Raw genomic sequence first — 18,774 nt, 5'->3', positions numbered from 1 at the left:
TGACAATAGAACTGTTCAATACTTCTATATGATGCTGACAGAAACCAAGATAAGTCAACCCCTTTCTTGGTTGGCACTTGAACAATAATCATAGACAAAACAATTTCAGACTTTAATTGATAAAACATAGGCAAACTCCTGATAACTAATACAAGACAAAAACAATAGACAAACCACGCTAACAAATGCTTAAATATAGGAATAAACTATAACATGGACCACACTCTCTTAATATTCATTCAACATCTTAGCATTGTGGTAGATCTGGTGGAGGTGGCTCCATTGTCTGTTTCTCTCCTATTCCATTTTTAACGATGAACGACATAGCTAGGCCCCAAGACAAATGAGAATCAATGTGGCAATGGAACAACCAAACCCCTATAAACAGATCACATAAATGTATCAAAGTTCCTAAACAGGCACAAAAATTTCAAACTTCGTAATATTTTTTTATGATGAAATCAAATTCTTTACCTGGATTATCTGCTACGAAACGAATGACTGCCCATCCACCAGGAGGCACATCGATTGTGTTTCTGAAAGGCGGATCGATTAGGTTAAATGTAGCAGTATCTGTCTGAGGATTGAAGTTACCAAAACCTTGTCCGACGACCCAAAAATGGTATCCGTGAAGATGTATAGGGTGGTCCTCATTAGAGAAAATAGCAGTATCTTGCAACACAATTTGTACAGTAGAACCAAACTTGAGCTGGTACAACTTAGTCCCAAATCTTGGTTGCCAGAGTCCTCGCGAAACATTGCCTGTGTAGTCTAATTGAACCGGAGGAACAGGTGGAAAGTCCAATGTATAAATCCCTGGAATCTTTTGGTAATAGGCCTGCAGCAATGAAGTTCTTCTAGGAAGAACAAACGAAATGTTGTTCATGCTAGCAGCAAAACGCGAATTATTGGGCCCTTGACATCTTGGACCAGGGTTGCAATTCACTAATCCTAATCCAACAGTGAAGAACAAGTTCTCATCAATCTTTTTGGGAACTCTCATATTGTTACCAGGAATGCTTCTCAACCGGTTCGCGAAAGCAGTGGCAGTGGTTGAATCATTGAAGGCTGGAAGTTGGGGCAATAAAGGTCTTGAATTCGCGCCCGACTTGAGATTTGTGTACTCAAGGATGGCAGTGGTGGTGGTGTTGTCAAATGGTGCGTTTCTGGCTGTGGCATAGGCACGAGCCGCCATATAGTAACGACCAGGGGATTGATTAGCAGTGAGAATTACATTAGTTGTTTGGCCAGGTCCAACCATAATGACATTAGTTGTAAGAGGCTTGCTATAACTAGCATCAACACCAACAACAATGAGCTTGTGGTTGGCTACTGAGAAGAAAAGTTGTTGATTGAGTGCAGCATTGATCACCCTCAGGAGAATTGATTCTCCCGAATTCACTGAGTATTTCACAGTATCTGCAATATTAACATTCTTAATTACTCATGATGAAACGGATTATTTACACTATCAGTGTACATAAATCTTTTCTGTTTTATTTTTTCAAAAAAAAAAAAAGAGGGATAAGTTTTAGTAAGAACCTTGACTAGAGCATCTATAAAGGTCACCAGGTTGGCCATTAATAGTAAATGCATCAGAAATATTAGGAGCTGCTCCAGTGAATTGTGCCTGTCTTTGGACTGCAATAATGTCTCTGTTCCACCATTCCCCTATACAAAAATATTGAATTCAGAGTGAAATTGGTAACCTGGAAAACAAAGTAAATTACCTGCTACAACGGGTTAAAATAGTATAAAAAGTCTTTTTCGTTGTCATTGTATATTAGCAAAATCCAAAAGATAAAGAGAAAGAAGCAGTACCAAGAAGAATAGGAACATCTTTCTGGGGCATTGAAAAAGGAAAATTAGAACCCTGTTTTGGTAAAATAACTAATGCTCCATAAACAGTAGCTCTAAGCCATCGGCTATGAGCATGCCACCACAATGTACCCTCTTGATTTTCAATAGTGAATCTGTATGTGTAAAATCCTCCTGGTCTAATTGGGCACTGTGTTACATACTCAGGCCCATCAGCCCAGGGTGTTCGCATTTGACGAACTCCGTGCCTGTATGAAAATTTAGAGCAATTTAAGTGTTATGCGCTGACAGTGTAAAAAAATGTTTACACAAAAAGGTCGCTTTTATAAGGTAATTACCAATGGATTGTGACATTGTAACGAGCTCTATTAATGACAGTAACAAATAATGTATCTCCGTTTCGAACTGTCAAGGTTGGTCCTGGAAATTGCCCATTCACTGTGATTATATTCTTGGTTCTGCATAGCCTTGTTTCACTGGTTTCTTGAACCTGTCAAAAATATTATTTCATGCCAATGTTGGAAATTTTTTGAGAAAATAAGAAGAAAAATGTAAATGGATACTTACAATAAATTCATGGTAGTGAAATTCCGCATTAGCGAATGTAGATAATAGTGATAGTATGACCACGATGAGACAACTTATCCAAGTCTCCATTTCTCTTCTTTTGTGCATTTGTTTTAGTAAAAGCTTGAAAGTTGTAATGCTCTGTTTAGAGGACTTACTGAAGTGTTAATGCACTGATTAGAGGATTTAATGAAGTTGTCTATTTATAATATGAAGGAGGGAATCATAAGCTTGCTTTACTCTTTTAAAAATTAAAGATTATGGGAAAATCAGGAATTTGGAAGGTAGATTAGTTTAGTTTAGAGTCACACAGGGATTTTGGTAAGTTTTAAGCAACTTAGTCCAACTATAGGGTGGATTTGGTGCACCCACTTGCAATTCTATTCTTAATCTAAAGATATCTTTAACTTTAAAAAAATTCCATTCGTACAAATCAGTAAATTCAGTTAATAACGGTTTCTTTGTTTCTTTTTCTTTTAGATTTTCAAAGTTTCTTCATCATCTCTTCTTTAAATTTTATCTTCCTTCTAAAGGTAAAATCTTCTCGTTATTTAATATGTGAAGATGGTAGTACTTAATCGACTGATTTAATATAGTTTAACTTCTATACATTGACGATATTTTTACACAATTTGATCTAAAAAAAGATTGTAACGTATAACAGTTCATAAAAGTGTGTTTAGTAACCTTAAAAAATAGTTAACATGCTACATCAGGTTAAAATACTTTGATAATGCGAAAATTATTCACATTGTTAACGTACATAAGTTAAAATCCGCTTAATTCTAGAAGAAAATGGTTAATGAGTTTGAAATTAATTCGATTAGCTGACGAGGATACTAGATAAATCTTCATTTGCATATCGAGTTGAATTAATTCGTTAGTATGATAGGACAAATTGGATACATCTAATTTAAGTACGAGGAATGTTTGTTGACCAAACGATGAAGAAGAAGAAGAAGAACCAATTTCAGGCAGGCTTATATACGGATCCCAGTTACTATGATCAGCATAACCCAAATGGCATGTCCTCTGATAGTTTGTTACCGTATGTAAACATTCAATTAGTTTAAGTTTTACACACTGACAGTGTAAGTAATTCGGTATATTATTAGGTCATCCAAAGTATATCTACAATTAAGCCACCTTAAAATGGGAGATTTAAAATAAAATATGTTATCTCCTACAACAGGTAAAGATAACCTAATGATATAAAAATTATTTACACTGACGATGTAAATTACTTAAACCATATATGTTCTTGATACGGACTTGTCCCTTCAAGATGTTTAGTCCAAGTTTACTGACCTTCAAGTTTCAAGTGTTTGAAGCAAACTTGAGGTCAGAGACTGAGAATAAACCGAAGTTGAATTTTGGTGGATTAAAAGTGATACTTACGGAGAAAATTTTGCTCGCACTTAATGTTTGACCAAGCAAATAAATACAAGATGTATTTTGTATATAAACTTTTTTCACTCAACTGGTGCCATCGCCCATCTGTGGTTGACTAAAGTTGTCGATGAAAATACAGTAGTCTCTAGAACATTATTTCACAGTAGAAATAGTTCTGTCTGCTTAGTTTTTAAAAATTTACAGCTATCTGAATAGTTTATTCAACTGTGCTATTGTACTTTGTGTAAAGTTCCCATAGTAATTACAACTAGGGGCGTACAAAGTAAACCGACAAACCGCACCAAATCGATAAACCGAGTCAAACCGAGAAAAAAACCCGATTAGTGGTTTGGTTTGATTTGGTTTGGTGTTGAAAAAAAAAACCCAATCATAATTGGTTTGGTTTGATTTTAGCTAAAAAAAGTTAAACCGAACCAAACCAACCCGACATTACATGTATTCAATTTTTAAAATATTTTATACATAAAAATATTTATTTGTAATGTAATTTATAAATATTTCTTAATTATTTGGTAGTTTTTTTATCTATTATCATATTATTCAAGCTTGAACTTAGAATTTTGAATGTCAAAGTTTTATATATTATGGATGTTAGTAACTCATATAAAGTCCACCAAAACCAATTCAACACTAATACTAACAAAAGAAATTCAATTTACTACTAGGAAAGAAAATAATGTTGGATATCTATTCTTTAGTTTTGTATAATTGGTTTAGAGAGTGAAAATACATAACTTAAGTTTTTTTTCTTATCATGTAATTAATACTTATTAGCCGTACTTATTTTAGCATGACTTAGTATTTTTAGATTATGGTCATTTTCTTTATGGCTTATTAATTAGCAATATTTATTTTAACCGATTTTATTATCTTTTGTTGAATATTTTATTACAATGTCATCACTCTTCTCGCATTTTGTGTTATTTTCTTATGAAACACCTTAATTATATAATTGTATCTTACTAGGACTAAAGAAATATTTGAAGTAAAAGTTATATATTTTATATCAAGACTATTCCAAAAAAAAAAATCCGAAAAACCCGAGAAAATCCGAGGTTGAAAAACCCGAATTTTATTGGTTTGGTTTGGTGTATAAATTAAAAAACCCGATGTAATTAGTTTGGTTTGGTGTTTAAAAAAATCGAACTAATCCGGTCCATGTACACCCCTAATTACAACTAGTATTCATGTATGACCAATTCCTACTTACAGATCATGCCTTAGAAACAGCTATAAGAGACTAATGACCTAATCTAGTCTAATTAATTATAAGTTGTAAACCTTCTTTTGTGATAAAAATATTAATTATGATGAGGTCTATATCAGTCCAAGGAACAAGTGCAAGTACCATGGGACATATCACATATGTAAAACTAGATTACAATCATAATTAAGCGAAAAAGTGAAATTTTGTCAAATACTGGATTAGTGTACCTTTCCTAACCCAAACAACTCCACAAATTCACACTAACCTAAGTACGAGGAAGTGGTTAACAAGCTTTATTAGATCCAGCCAATCCCTCAATTAATATTAAAATGTGCAACTTCACTTTCATTAAATGGGTTAGGCAGTCTGCCAATTAACCACCCAAAGTTTTAGGAAAAATATTATACTGTATCTACTATCGTACAACTACTCATATTTGCAGCATTTTTGCGCTCCAAAAAAAAAAAAGAAAAAGAAGAGAGATCACGGTGTGGTGGATAGTTGGAGTCCTTCCTTCCTAAATAAGACGTTTCAGGTTCGAGTCTTGAGTATTGAAACATGATATTGAAGGAAATTGGGTCGGGTCACTCATGTGGGTCAACCCGGAATCATATGAAGGAGAAAAGATAATATATAATTAGTGCTATAAATATTATTTATTATTGTGGATGTCTATCTTTAGGAGAAATATTAGGGTTAGTGACTTTGGGATCAAGTCACTTTTCCCCTATAAATATATAGTTTCTCCTTCATTGTAAATCAATCCCTAACAAGAGAAATAAAAGAATTCCTTTCTTCTCTCTTTGTCTACAATATTGTTCTTGCTTACTTTATTATTTTATAACATGTTATCAGCACGAAACTCTAATAAAAAATATAACAAAGTTATTGATCACATCAAAGCTTCACTGCGTGAATTATTAGGGTATTAATCACAATTGATAAGAAATCCTTTGACTCCCGTTACTATACCACTTCGTTACCAGGTATGTTTTCTTAAAAGCCTTAACAATGGTATGTGTTTGTCAATCTTGTGGGGCAGGAAATAAATCCGTAAAGATTCTTTTTATGTGGCTTTAGTTATATTTAATTTCACATGGCTTAAACATTATTTTTTGTTCAAACTTTACTACCAGTCATATAAAGATTCCTTTAAAATATGGCCACATCCATCAATAACGTTTTTACCTTTTTATCTTTTTGTGGATTTATAACTTGATTATAAATATGAGCAGACACATTCTTGCAGTACTCCGGCAGAGATTGAACAAAGAAAATTAGCCACCGGAAGTGGTGATATTTTGATCAGTTTGTTGTCATTATAATTGAGATGTGTTAGAGAAAATTTTTTTACACGATATATATGCCTTGATTTGCTCCTGAAGAAGCAATATCTTAAAAAGGTTCACAAATAGAGATTCATTCCTAGAAGTGAATGTGACAATATTGTAAAGCCTATAAATACGAACATGTACTTGGTTGTGAAGATATCACGACTCATCTCCAGAAGAGGTAGAATAATCGAGAAGGCATATTTTGAATTTCCTTACTCATAGTAAATCTGAAGTTTACTCCTGAAGTAGTAAGACTCTAAAATTTACACCTGGAGTAGTAAATCTGAAGTTTACTCCCGAAATAGTAAGACTTTGAAATTTGCTCCTGAAGTAGTGAACTCTTAAATTTACCCCCGAAGTTGGTGGAACTTTAAACTTTACACTCGAGTAGTTAAACTTTGAATTACTCCTTAAGAAGTAAAACTTTGAAATTTTCTCCTGAAGCAGAAAGAAGTTGTAAGATATACGAGAAATAATTTGAAGCAATATATTCTTGTAGTTGGAAAAAAAAAAAGGAGCTATTGAAAATCCTGTATAAAGCGCATCTAAGTGATCAGGTTCATTCCCCGAAGTGAATGAAGAAATACCACAACACCTCCTCAAGAGATAAAATAACAAAGAATATAAATGTTATTTTGTGGTATAAAGTCATTGTTGCACGTATTTGTCGTATGTAGAAACATCCTGGTCAATTTTATTTTAAGGCAAAAGATTGCAGATCTTGTTGAATGTTTTCTACTGTATGTTTTTAATTTTCCCGAAAGAAATAACAATTTATATATTTTTTCCATCGAGGAAGTACACCAATATGTCATGTAGTGCATATTCTTAATAATATGTCAAAACCAAGTGCACAACTATTATTTGTTTGTTGAATATTAAGGTACGTGTAAATCCACGAGTAGTATGTACTGTTGTTTTGGATTGAGCCTAAACCACATAGGCACTAGATACATTAATAAGAACCATAATAATTTTTGTGTTTTCATCCTTTGTTCTAGTATAAGGAGATATGGGTCACTACCCAATTTCATTAAATTAATATATTTATATTAAGTCTTCGATACATCATAAAAGGAATCTCCTTAAAAAGTACTATGTGTATGCAAACCTTTTAAAGTTAGAAAAGTGAGTTATTGTATCCTAGTAGGATTTATTAATTAGTCTTTTTTTTTTTTTATCATATTGATGAAAATTTATCAAGTTGGATGTATTTCTATTTCATGAAAACAAGGACTTGAAACTTTAAGTATATGACGTGGAAGTGTCCATCACTTTGTTAATTAGACCATTACGAAATTATAGGAGGAAAGGTGAGAAATATATCTTAAACCATTTCTTTATAAGTTTTATAGTCTCTATACATTTTTATTTTATGGCTATCACTATGTGTTTATGGTGTATATCCACAGCCAAAGAATGTTTTGCATGTGTGCGTGTAAACTGTACTATATTCATTAGTCCATTTGATATCACACGTCTGTATTGGTTCTCATCAGAATATAACCATTAGTTTGTTATATTACTTAGTTTTTACTTTGTACTTTCTTATAGTACTAATATTTAATGTGTATTTATTTTACTTTGCATATGTCATTTCATTTGAAGATATGGATAACTCTCAAAGCAAGTTCAGATTAAAATTCAATTATGAATTTATTATTTCTAAAGGTCCACTCGCTTACCGTTTTCTTTCATGACATCAAAAATATCTAATAAAATATTTTTTTCTAGACACTTGCAGTGTCTAAGCAATATTTGGTAATACAAAAGTAATAATCAAGGTCCAGAAGAACCTAATTGTTTATATACAAGAATCATGACACCAGTAGTGTCCAAAATATCTGATTATGAAAAATTAATTGAAAGCTCCTGAAGAGTTTATTTATTATTATGGCATTCATCCTATCTCCAAAGTGGTTATGATCGAAATACAAGTAGTAAACCCGAAGTTTACTAAAGTAAATGACTATCATATTGTAGCTATTAATGATGGGATGATCAAATATCTACAAAATCATGGTGGGTAATAAATATCTACGTGAGAGGTTACACGCCTTACTTTCCAACGTATACTACAGTATGACCATGATGAAATCACATGTTACTGTAAACCAGAAGTTTACTGGTACAAAAAAAAAATCATGTCATAGTAAACCAGAAGTTTACTAAAACAAATAGCAAATGGCATGGTAAACTTGAAGTTTACTAGTATAAATAATTTTATTAGTCGGCATTGTTGACACCCAATTTCGTCCCTCCTTTCCAATTTATTTTCTTGGGCTTTTAAATTTATTAACGAGCTAAATACTTTTTTTTCACTACTATTTTTTATTTTCTACTACTATTAACATCATTACTTTCATTTTTCACTATTCTACTATCAACATTACTAGTATTACTTTATCACAGATTTTAAATGGTTCGTCATCGTTTCATTTTAGGATTTGTACTCGTTAAATTAATTTTACTTTATTAAATCCTTTACTTTCTACATATTAATTATTAATTGTCTTCACATAGTATATATTGTACTAGTTATTAAATTAGAAGTCCAAAAAAATAATTAAATAGAGGAGAAAGGATCAATATTTTTCAGCCAATTAATGGCCCAAACGATTAAGCCCACTACCCCTTTCAAAATCCGCAGCCCATTATTTCTAACCTGACCCAGCCCACGTTTTAAAATCCCAACAGACCAGCCCCTTACCCACGATCCGACCCGGAGCGGCCCAACAACACTTTACCCGACCCGGTTCATTCAAAAGAATGAAACCATTAGGGTTCATTCTTTTTCTCTTGAACCGCCGCCTCATACTTTCCTCTCCTTCACTCTCTCTCTACCCGACGAACTTGGCAAGTTCACAGATCCCTTTCATCCTCACAGACTTGCCACTCCATTTTCGTGCAAGTTTCCCCACTTATCCCATGCGTATCAAAACCAGATGAAGCCAAAACAGAGCAGACCGAATTCGAGCCAAATCTCACCATTTTGAGTATATGTCTGACCAAATCACGTGGATGGGCTACAAGCCGTCCAAAACTCCTCCAACGTTCGAATCTCAAACAAGTTTGACCTGATTTCGAAACTTTTAAGTTTCATTATCCCGCCTAAATAGAAAACCCTAACCTTTTCCTATAAATACATCTCTAGTTCTTAGCCGAGGGAGAGGGAACAATTATTGGTGATACGCGAGTTTTTCTGTCAAAAGTCTTGAATTCTTTTTAAAAATCTGGTCTTGAACTTTTTAAACCAGAAAACATTTTGTTGAAACATGAAATTGGTGTTGAAAAGTTAAGGTTCACGATTCGACTAACTTTCGTCGCTGTTCGGTAAAAGAACTTTTACTACGACAAAGGCATTTTAATTTTCGACTCGAGTTTCGAATTTATCAATACGAGAGTAGATTCGAGACCTCCGCACCCCGTTCACTGCACCTGGGAAAGGTAACCGCTCTATCCTTCTTAGTATTAAATACTTGTCTATGAGCTAATTATGTGTTGATTATGTGTTTAGTTTACTTATATGGGGGTTGATGTGTTACATTTAGGTGCTGGTTATGAGGCTTAATTTTAGTCTGATTAGAAATTATTAAGTTCAATTTATGACTGGCTTGTTGTTATTTTGTTTCAGCTGATTAAGTAGGTTGTTAGTATAACCATAATGTTGTTAGTGTCATTTAAGAGAAATATATTAACCTTGTTTATATCCTGATCCCTCGTTAGAATAAACTTAACCATGCTTGGATAACAGTTGTGTCCAACCTATGTATTTTTAGCATTATATTAGCTTTTAAAACCATAATCTGATCTAGTTGATTCAAGGTGATCAGGTGTTGCTTTAGGTTTCAGCAGTTTAAAACATCCTGTAAAATGTATATGGATATCTGGCATGTTCATATGTGACTCAAATCTGTGAAGTATACCTCTGCGTTTGACTCTATTTCATTGTTGGAGGAATGTGTTTGTTGTTGAGCATTTGATAAATAGGATCCATGCTATATGTGTGTATAAAGCATGAGAATTGAACTGAACTGTTTTCAGTTTCTGTGCGCAAAAGATAAAATTGGTTTTGGAAAAGATAAAAGGAATAAGTATAAATCCAGTGTTGTTTCAGAGAGAATGAAAGGGTGTCTTAACTTGAACTTTGCATGATCTCCTCTTTCAACTCTCTAAAATCTATATGAGTTGTATTTGCCTATCATTCACCATTTTTTTTTTAAATTTGGTTCTGCCCCTCTCAAAACTATTTTGCATTCTGTTAAAGCAGTTAATGAATGCCTGAAGTCCTGTATGTATGAAATATATTAGCAGTACAGTCTGGGCTTAAGCATGAAGTTGTTATCCGACATTATCCTAGATCTTAAATGAACTAAAAGATTGTTGCATTCGTTGTAAGTTCTATGAATGACAGTTGCACTGATAGTGCCAATCATTGCGGTTGTGCTTCTTCTCGCTATCTTTTTTCATTCTTTTTTTGTTTGGTAGTTGTGTACTTGTGTTGCTGTCAGTTCAATCTTCAGATTATAGCTAGGTTCGGGCCTATGCACACACCTCACTATTCCATTGGGTGTGTTGTCATCATTAAAAAATAGTGTTTTCTAGTTCTGTTAGCATGTTGCACTTGCTGGAAATGTCTCTCTGAGGCAACTGCAATTTGACGCAGTTCATTCATGAGCATCACTACTAGAAAGTATTGTGGTTTGTTCTGTTGTTTGCTTCTGCAATTGCTAGTAGGGTCAACTGCAATTTTTCATCATCGTGTACTGTGATCATGTGTCATATGACATGCGTTTATCCTTGTGCTATATAAATATCATGCCCTCTTATGTATTGAAGCTGAAAATTAAATACTGTGTGATTCTTTTAATTTCCATCTTCATATATTATTCCAAATCAGATTTCTCCTCTAATTATTTTGTCTCTTTCCTGTTTTTTGCATGTACAACCGGAGCCGGAAAGTTTTACTTTGAAACTCAACAACACTGCTTACGGGCTCCGCGTCCCCTCCATTGTCTACTCCCTTACTTTGATTGAGCGAAATAGCAGAACATTGCCATCCCGCCGTGAACACCGAAATAACTCTAGTCATTTCATGTTACTATTTTGGTTTATCTGATGGTGTGATTAAGTTGTCTTATGTGACTAACCTTGGCTGCTGTTGGATAATTCACTACTTAGACTTTGGTTACGTCATAAGTTTCAATTGATATTTCACTCTAGTTAATACACAAAGGACTAGTTATTTAATGTTGGACTTTACTTATATTTTTACCAAAGGGACGTATTTTATCAGAAACTTTCATTTTCTAATAAGTCTGATCTTTCTTTGAACATAAGAAGAACTATCTTAATTTCTTTCAATGTCTCATAATCGCTTCCACGACAAAACTTAATATTTGCAATAAAGATTAAAGATTATCACTAGTATAATTTGCAAATGAGAAAATTGATTTTTCAAGATGAGCTTTCTAAAGGGAGTTGATACAAATGTTTCTTTAAATTAATTTAACTAGCTCCCTCTTAACACCCGTACTTTAAACATTTCTTACACTCATTTTTAGCCTTTTAATTAACTATAAGTCTGGTCGGTTAACCATTATTAATGGAATTTAAAGGATGCCTAATACCTTCCCTTTAAATTAGTTGAACCCGTATCTAGAATCATTTGGTTTCGTAGACTTTAAAATAAAATCGACTTTAGATAATTACTTTAATTAACCTTAGGTACCCTAATTCACCATAAATAATTAGGTGGCGACTCCTGTACTTTAATCAACCCCGGAATTACCGGGATGTTGTAAACTATTTTGACTTCGGTTAAAATAGGGTATAACAAGCATGAGCAGTTCGGCCATCTCGATTCAAAGATGATTGAGTATTTGACATATATTGAAGAACTAGAAGATTCTTCAAGAATTTATCTTTGTTGCTTGTTCTCATGATAAGTTGATTATACTGGCTAATGTTGGGATTGAATTTTCTAAATTCTGGAAAAAAAATATAAAAGGTGAATATGGGCATCGATAAGACAGTCACATGTGTTTTATTGTCGACCTGCAGTTTGACATATGCAAAGTTACTTGCTCAAAATAATTGAGTTGAGAGCACAATTTTCAGATTATGTAATCAAGATAATTCATCTTGTTAATGCTAATTTATATTCAAGCTAGTTTGGCGTTGAATGCCTCCGATAAATAGCTAAACCATTGTTTATGAGAACAAAGCTTTATGTGCTGGTCTGAGATATGATATGTGGTGTCACACCCCATTTTAACCGGATTTTATTTAGGAGTATAACGTATTGGTGATTCCTATTTGTTTTATTTAAGGAGTCGCCACCTAATTAATTTAACGGTGAATTAGGACACCTAAATGTTAACTAAGGTAAAGTTAAAACTAAACCTCAATTAATAATCTGCTTAACCAGTATGATTCTAGGTAAGGGCCCTATATTATCCTAAAGGGAAGGGGTTAGGCATCCTTTAGAATCCGTTAACTCACGGTTATCCGACCAAACTTAGTGTTATACCCTATTTTAACCGAAGTCAAAATAGTTTATAACATTCCGGTAATTCCGGGGTTAATTAAAGTTAAGAGTCGCCACCTAATTATTCACGGTGAATTAGGACACCTAAAGTTAATTAAAGTAATTATCTAAAGTTGATTTTATTTTAAAGTCTACGAAACCAAATGATTCTAGGTACGAGTTCAACTAACCTAGAGGGAAGGTATTAGGCATCCTCTAAGTTCCATTAATAATGGTTAACCGACCGGACTTGTGCTAATTAGGCTAAGAGTAAAATGTGAACAATTTTATGAAAGAAAGCATGTTGAAGATCTATTTATAAATATAGTATTGAATGTAAATTGGTTAACATGATGTTTTAACAAAAGGCCGATATGATTTTGAAAATAAAACTTTGGTTTGAAGACCGAGGAAAAGTTTGGGTAGAATGAGAGGCTTAGGATTGAATACCAATTTTAATAACTAACTAACTTAATTGGATGTAGAAAGAAAATGCGTCTTGACTGTGGAGTTGTTAATCGTCCCATAAAAATGATACAGAATAGAGTTTTGCAAAAACGTTACTTTTATACTTGCTGAAGTGATATATTACGGACTTCCTCTTTTAGACTAACTAAGTGTTATGCGCCTATACGAAAAATATCCTATTAATATCGAGAGTTAAATGACGCTAGATGATTAAACACAGTCTAATGGTTAATACCATAACGATCTGGTTTCAGCACACAAACACATAAATTATCAAACAGAGGAGAGAAAAAAGACACAAGACGATGAGCATGTTTTCCATTCAGTTCCCTGGAGATAGCAAACTGCCCGCAGGCTTCATTATTCAACGGATGTAAAAGAGGAAATGATGTCATATTGGCTCCGTGCGGCATTGGCGTCGTTGAGTCTCAAGTGAAACTCTTCGGCTCCGGTAATCATGCAAACATTAAAAGAAGATCGGATTAGAAGAAGAGAACTGATTTTTAACATGTTGCAAACAGATTCAGTAAGGAAAAAATGAGATCACATTTAATCTCTACTATGATTGTAAGCAGTTCATAATCTATTCATGTTTAAGATCGAGTTGCCATTCATTAAAACAGTAAGGTATATAATATTTCATTTTATTAGAAGGTTACATAATACTTCTTTTTATTAGAAGGTTACGGAACTCAAGAGAATGTCATTAAACACCTCATTTTAAAAGAAGATATGCAGCAGTGATACTATTGTAGTAAGCGTGAATGTTCTACTTAAGTCAAATAATGTATTTCGGAAGTGCCATACCTTTATATGGAAATCACAACTATAATGTTTCCATGATAATAAAGTAAACCAGACAGACAAATATTTTTACTGTCTAACTGTGATATATCATTGGATTTAACGCAGTGCAGTAGATTTTAGAGGGGGCAAGCCTTACACAATTTACCAAGTTTTAAAACACAAGCATTTCTCATTTTCTACTTCAACTGCTCCTAAAGGTTTGCATCTCTTAAAACATAACGAAAGAAGAACAAACCCACATATATTCTTTGACATCATTTTCATCAGCATCTCAATCAAACGAAATGTTCCGAAGACATAATTTTTTTTGTAAAAAAAATAGAGATAACATTTCATCACGCATACGAGAACAAAGAAGAGGGGAGAATGTCACAGGATATCATACAAACAAGTTGATTAATGCTAATCCATACTTAATATGATCAGTTTATAACATGTAGTTGATTAAGTAAAAAAAAAATCGGAACGGAACACTGTTGAGCCTCAAACAACTCAGTTCTTTTTTTTAAAAGGGAGGGAAAATAGGCTTAAGACTGGATTTGAAGAAATCAAAACAGCGAGTTGGATACTTTCTAGTTGGAACCAGTCAATGATCCCGCAGGCTAACTATATCTTAATTCTTTTCCTGCTTTAGTCTAACAAGCTCATTATATAATTTTAACATGTTAAGGATATTAGTGATGTTAAACATATTTAGGCAGATGATGAAAACAAGAGAAAAGACACAATGATTTAAAGCCACCTCTTCTTCTATCCAGCATAAACAGAACGGTAGATCTTCGACACAAATGTACATTCCACAAACACAAACTTATGTCTTCGATTAAGAGAGTAAAACAACATTCTTATTCAATTCGGTGGGCATACACAGTTCTGGACAGATATATTTTAACAAAATGAATCAAACAGATCTTCCCTTTTTAAGTTAGGCATATGGTCGTTCATGTTTAAACAAAGGGACAGGACTCAAATTACCTAAACATATAAGCTACACATTTCTGGTGGTAACAGCAACTCATGGAACACACATTCTTTATCTCAACAATTTGACAATATGAGCCCGTTCCGACACCACTTATACTAACAAACAAGGTACTGTTTGATCATATAATAAAAAAAGAGTGTTTTTATCAATTTCTTCTCTATCAACTTTAGCCTAATCGTATTTTAGTCAAAAACACTGGATTGGTATCATAAACCGAATAACATCGATCGTATAAATCAAGCCACTAGATATAAATTCATATTTTATATCTAAACGTCATCAACAAACAGACAACAAACATTCAAAATTCATGGTACTTAACACGTAAAAATCTGAAGAGAATCCAACAGCCTCAAACACATAATAGAACGCGAACACATCGGAAACTTAGATCCGAAATAAAGAGAATGCACTGACCTTTTGTCGGTGCAGTGAACTGGGGTTGTCAAGATCTCGAATCTACTCTCGTATTGACAGATTCGAAACTTCGAGTCAAAAAATTAAAATGTCTTTGTTGTAATTTAAAGTTCTTTTTCCGAGCAGCGACGAAAGCCGATTAAATTGTGAAAAACTTTATTTTCAACACACATTTCATAACAGAGAGTACTCTCCGATTCGAAACTCAAGTTCAAGACCCGATTTCTGAAAAATGAAAGAAAACTCAATACTTTTGGAAATTACTCGTGTATCACCCCCCTCTCTTTCTGTTTCTTTTTCGTTGATTTCCTTTCTACTTTCTTCCCCCTCGTTGTTCTCCTCCTTTGTTGCCGTTGTTTTTTTTTTTCCCATCCCCCTCGTTGTTCTTTACCCTTTTTATAGGTTTTGTTTTCGTTTGTTTTTGTACTGAAAAAAAGAAGGAGGAGCGGGAGAGAGAGACAAGTGGGGGGACAGGGGTGAGTGGGGAGCGGAGAAGAAGGAGGGAAAGGGGGTGAGTGGGAGCGGCGTGAGGCGGAAAGAAGGAGGGAAAAAGAAAGAGGCGGAAATGAAGGGGAAACCCTTTTCCCTAAAAGGGTTTCCCTTACTTTGCTGAAAATGAATTGGACCAGGTCCATTTGTGGACCGGGTCAAATTTTAGACTGGGTATTTAAAAGAATGGACCAGTAAATTAAACATGGACTGATCTAAAAATTGAGATAAAAATATGGTCTAGTCCAAAAATATTAGGAATTAATCGGACTTTGATTTGGGGTCCAGTAAGTCAAAATACGGACTGAGTGCAAGAAATAGTTTGGCTTCTAAATTTGAATAAGAGACACATTTTGATTAACGATGTATTAAGGGTGCCAGAATATCACCTAATACAGAAATATGTAATTATAAAAAGACCCGGGTAAAAAATTATATGATGTTGCAAATGACCGTGCAATAATATTTAATAACAAACGCTATCATTTAAATGTGCTAAATAAATGCGATGTGTGTGGGGAAGTTGGTAGAAATGTCGAGAAATGCAAGTTTCAATAATACTAAATAATAGTAGCAAATAAATAGCGGTAGTAATACTGCTAAATAACAATGATAATGGTAATAATGATAATGTTGATGATAATGGTGATAATAGATATAATACTAATGGTAAATAACAAACATTGATAATTAAAAAATGATAATAAATTAATAATAATAACAATAATGGGGTAATAATAAAATAATAATGATAATAATAATAATAATAATAAGAAATAATAATTATGATAATAATAATAATAAATAACAATTATTGATAAAATAATGATAATAATTAATAATAAAAAATAACGATGATAATGATGATTAATAATTGATAACAAATAACGTTGATAATAATGATTAGTAATTAATAATAATAATGATAATGATAATGATAATGGAAATAACAAGAAATAATAATTAATGACAATTAATAATAAAAAATGATAATTTAAGAATAATAATAATAATAATAATAATAACAATAATAATAATAATAATAATGATAATAATAAACTGCAGAAGAATAAATAAAACGTGGGCGTTAATAAAAGACTAATAATTATAGTAAAACTTAAATGCATATTTTTTTAATTTCTCGAAATACCAGAAGTATAAATAGGTATTTCGGAGGAGATGCGGGACAAAATTGGGTGTCAACACTTAGGTTAATTAATTGAAATTAAAGATGTAGCATTTAAATTTCAAGAAGTGGGCTTGTAATGCTGCTAATGTTTCAAAGAAAAATATGAACTGCTTAAAATAAGACTTATACATATTGCTAAGGCTTTAAATAAGAAGATTATTAAAATAAGACTAATACTTTGTATAAAAGAAAAACTTTAAAATACTATTTGAATAAAATTTATAATAGTTGCTAATAGATTTAAAGGAAGTAGCATAATAAAAATGAAGTTTACAAAGTATGATAACTTACATATAAATAGAAGAAGATGCGAATTTATGCAATGTTTCAATAAATATTTAACAAAACTAAGCAATGAGATATTAATTGACTTTGAGCTTTAGAAGTGTGAATAAAAATATGAAATAGCTAATAGATTTCCTTTATCCATTTTTATATTATCTTTATCAACTATGTTTAATGAAGAATATGCGTGATTGACTCAAAAACTTGAAGAGTTATAAAAATGTGTTTGAATTTATGTTTGCATATTAATGATGTTTTGAAATTTCTCGAATAGTAAGAATCAAATACGCTTCTCTTAACTCGAAATATAAAATCATGCCATTTTTGCAAATCAAAGAAATGAAATCAGAAAAGAGGAGAATAATCTTATCTTATGGGATTAAATGTTAGTCTTCCTTAAACTAACTACCCATTACTAGAACTAAACCTACTGATTAATTATGATTTATCTAAACTAACAAAAACAAAACAAACAAAGAGTTAGTTACATAATACAAATTAAATGCACAAAATAAATAGAGGAGTAGATAATTTAAATGGGCTCAGCCCATTTTAAAGAGAGCTACTGCAATCGGACTGTTGTTGCTGTTGCTATTGGGCTTAGCCCAGAAATTCCCTTTTTATTTTTTGCTATGGATGGATTGACACGGGAGAGAGATTACGTTGGGCTTTTAGTCCAACACCGAATATGGAAGAAGAACGAGTCTCTCGGATTTGTATGCGGTGTTCATGCATAAAACGGAAGAAAGGAGTTAGTGCATAATCGATAAATAAGGCTAAATACATGAAATGTAAATAAATGAACTAGTGAAAAAAATGTATATAATAGGTATATTTGAGCATATCTCATGTGTATACTTCTTATATAAGAAACAACTACTGCATATAACAAACATACTGATTATACTCCTATTTCCTATCTAAACCTGAAGGAACAGACCACTCAACCAGACCAATACGTCCTCAACCCATTGAACTTTGTTTGACTCAGGGGTGAAGAGAATGAAGAAAATAAATAGCAAGGATAAAAGGATCATACGCGGGAGCAGAAATAACCTTACAACAGAACTAATCCATATGAATTCGGAGATGAACATAATTAAATTGAAATGAAACTGAACTGAGGAAGGGAAGCAGTTGTCACATTTTCGAATACCAAGACTGAATGAATCTTCCTGATTCATTAACACATCCGAGTATGCAAAAAAAATGAAAATGAATACAAGGTTGGGTTAATTTACACTACTAGTAGTGATTTTCAACTAT

At 32.7% G+C, this 18,774-nt stretch overlaps 1 protein-coding gene across 1 annotated transcript; it reads right to left on the bottom strand.

Annotated features, from left to right (window-relative positions):
- Window positions 1–2,544, bottom strand: LOC132626487 (laccase-3-like). The gene is made up of 6 exons (XM_060341397.1): window positions 2,386–2,544; window positions 2,157–2,308; window positions 1,822–2,066; window positions 1,543–1,671; window positions 475–1,419; window positions 1–378 (listed from the first exon to the last, which is right to left on the bottom strand). The coding sequence occupies exons 1-6, from the start codon at window positions 2,491–2,493 to the stop codon at window positions 248–250; spliced, it is 1,710 nt and encodes a 569-aa protein (XP_060197380.1). The 5' UTR covers window positions 2,494–2,544; the 3' UTR covers window positions 1–247.
- Window positions 2,545–18,774: the final 16,230 nt, after the last annotated feature.

This window comes from Lycium barbarum, chromosome 1 (genome assembly GCF_019175385.1).
Source record: "Lycium barbarum isolate Lr01 chromosome 1, ASM1917538v2, whole genome shotgun sequence".
NCBI classification, from domain to species: domain Eukaryota; kingdom Viridiplantae; phylum Streptophyta; class Magnoliopsida; order Solanales; family Solanaceae; genus Lycium; species Lycium barbarum.
The sequence above is the reverse complement of the archived record's forward strand: the minus strand, read 5'-3'. Positions and strand labels throughout refer to the sequence as shown.